Source organism: Anarrhichthys ocellatus, unplaced genomic scaffold (assembly GCF_004355925.1).
Source record: "Anarrhichthys ocellatus isolate YVR2014 unplaced genomic scaffold, GSC_Weel_1.0 scaffold6, whole genome shotgun sequence".
Classification (NCBI taxonomy): Eukaryota; Metazoa; Chordata; class Actinopteri; order Perciformes; family Anarhichadidae; genus Anarrhichthys; species Anarrhichthys ocellatus.
The window spans coordinates 13,639,623-13,642,334 of record NW_022280036.1 but is presented as its reverse complement, the minus strand read 5'-3'; the positions used below and the strand labels follow the sequence as shown (position 1 = coordinate 13,642,334).

Below are 2,712 nucleotides of genomic sequence, written 5' to 3'. Positions count from 1 at the left end.
GAGAGAGAGAGAGAGAGAGAGAGAGAGAGAGAGAGAGAGAGAGAGAGGGAGAGGGAGGAATAAATGAGATTCTGCGAAGCTATAACTTATGATGAGTAGATCAATACGACATCTTAATGCAGTAAGCAGGGGGCTTTTCGAGTGGCCGGCTCCTTATATTGCATCGTAATACCCAATAACATCAAATGCAAGATTACTTTCCCGTAAGACTACTTGAGTCATTTATGCACATAATAGTGACAACTTGACTTTTTTGTTTTCTTCGCGATTTCCTTTATGCCTTATTATTGAACATGGTTTGCTTTATTTTTTTCTGTACTCTTGAGCATGTGCTGATGTGCACTCAATATACTTCAGAGAACAGTAAAGTGCCTTGCATCATCTCTTGTTGAACTTGTTTACGCAGGTGGAGGGCTGTAGAAAATACAAGGGCTACTATTGTATCGGCACAAGCTGCAAAGTGACTGCATCCAAGATATTGCTTTTATTGCTGCGTTGTGTGCATTGTTTTTATAAGCATTAGCCCAAATTTCTGCCTGACATCTTTGCAAACATTTATATTCGGACTAGGGCTGCAACAACAACAACAAAACAAGTTATTATTGATGAATCCAACAGTTTCTTTCGAGATTAATAGTTGAATTGTTTGAGACTGCCCATCACAGTTTCCCCAAAGGTCACATATTCAATTTTCTTGTCATATCCAAAACCCTAAAATATTACATTTACCATCATTTATGACATTGATATTTTTAAGTAAAACTGATAATTGAAATATCAAAATAATTGCTATAGCCCGGCTGATTTATTGACTTATCATTTCAGATCTTGACCAATGTTGAAAATATGCCATGCATGTCTGTGTGTTATGTGTTTCTAATTATGGACCAAGACGGATTGTAGATTTTAAGTAAAATTAGTTTTTATATGTTCAGGTAATCTGCCTTTTTCTTCAATTCCTGTGTGATCGAGTTGTTTCTCACTTTTAGACCTCGTTAATCATCCTGACTAACTAGTTTCTCCAGCGCGTTTGCTCTTCCTTCGCTCGAGTCTCTCTGTGTTTCACGCTGCAGTGGGCACGGGTGCAGTCTTGTGAAAATGTATTCTCATCTCTTCATTCTCTCTTCTCTTCCCTTTTTCCCAATCGTACACATTTCCCGTTGTCCTCCTTGTTTGTTCTTTTCCTGTCTTCCCCCCTCTCTCGCGCCCCGATAGACTGTGAGGAGAGTGTACCGACCGAGGAGCCACGTAAGTTCAAGGATAGCTCGGTGTGTGGCCGCTTTTCTGCGCCTGGTGGTTTGTGCTGTGGGTGTGCGTGCTTGCGGACATGCTAACAATCTTTTCTGCGGGAGCTCCCAGCATACCTCTTTAATTTTTAATTAGATACAGGATCCCTGAAAGAAAACCCAAGCCCATGTGGAACAGTAGAAATACCTTTCCTGTGGATTAACCCCTCTCCTCGCCTCTCCTCTCACCATACACACCCTAATTACAGCACCAGACAATTACCCAGCATACTCCTGGGATGCACATTTTGTTCTCTTAATCTGGTGTCTTAAATAATTAAAACCAACCATGAACTCCGTGGCTCAAGAGAGTTGTGTATGTGCATATCTGTGTGTCTTATTGTTTTGTTTGTTGTTTGTTATGCAGACCTCTCCTATCTACCAATAGCACACGAACCCACCCACCTGGCTCCATGTGACCCAGATCAGATTTATCTTCACCTATAACCTGATTACTTTATGTGCAGCATTGAGTTTATGGAAGCGCCATGGCTCACCCATACTTTACTCTGTCAGTGGTGTGATCACAGCACTTTCCCATAATCCCTTTCTCCATGCTTCTCTAGCAGCTAGGCATTCTGTCAGGGCAGACTGTGTCATTAATCATTTAGTGAAATATGTAAACACACAAACAAAGAAGAAAAAAAGAAACGGAAATCATGTTTGTGGTTGAATTCAAATATTTGATCGCCTTTAAAATGAGGACATTATTTAACTCGATAAATAAATGAAAAGCAACTGGACAGTTCCCACATTCCAGTCACTGTCGCCCCTTCTTCGTGTTGTACCTGAACTCTGGGGGAAAAAATATGTAAATCTCATAATCTGACTTTATCCAAATCTGTGTGTGTCATACATATGTCAGCAATACAGTAAGTGCATGCGTTTGTGTAAATATTCCCTTCATGTGTTTAATAATTATTCACGGTTTCTGTCTTCATCAGCCAAAAAAGAAGAGGAGGATCTGGAGGATAAGAAATCCATAAAGAAGAGAATTAAAGAGCTCAAGGTGCTCGATCCCAAGATTGCACAGAATCTTTGTGAGTATTCGTTTCCTTTCTGCCCACTCCTCCCTCCAAACACGTCCACGGCACAGTGTACTGGGCATGTCCTTCGTTATCACTATACACTCACTTTTTCGCTATTCTTAAATCACCTCCCGTATCTCTTTATTATATGTTCTTTTCATGTTATAAAGTAACCCCCAATGGAGAATTTTGGCAGGGAGTGAGTTTCACCGTTGCTTCATTGCTACAACAGCTAAAACAAGACAACACCTGGCCATTGCTACCTGCGACTAATGCTTTCTATAACCGGACTAATTATCAACGTTAACCACCCATTGAGGAAAGAATAAGCAGCAGGAGGAGGAAAAATATGCACACACACACACACACACACACACACACACACACACACACACACA

General features: G+C 40.7%; 1 protein-coding gene across 1 annotated transcript in view; it reads left to right on the top strand.

Moving 5' to 3' along the window:
• LOC116382925 (protein diaphanous homolog 3) overlaps positions 1 to 2,712 on the top strand; it is a 158,360-nt gene that overhangs the window by 64,329 nt on the left and 91,319 nt on the right. The window contains exon 18 of the mRNA XM_031846369.1: positions 2,231 to 2,376. Coding sequence (XP_031702229.1) covers positions 2,231 to 2,376 — 146 coding nt within the window. The remainder of the gene's footprint in view (positions 1 to 2,230; positions 2,377 to 2,712) is intronic.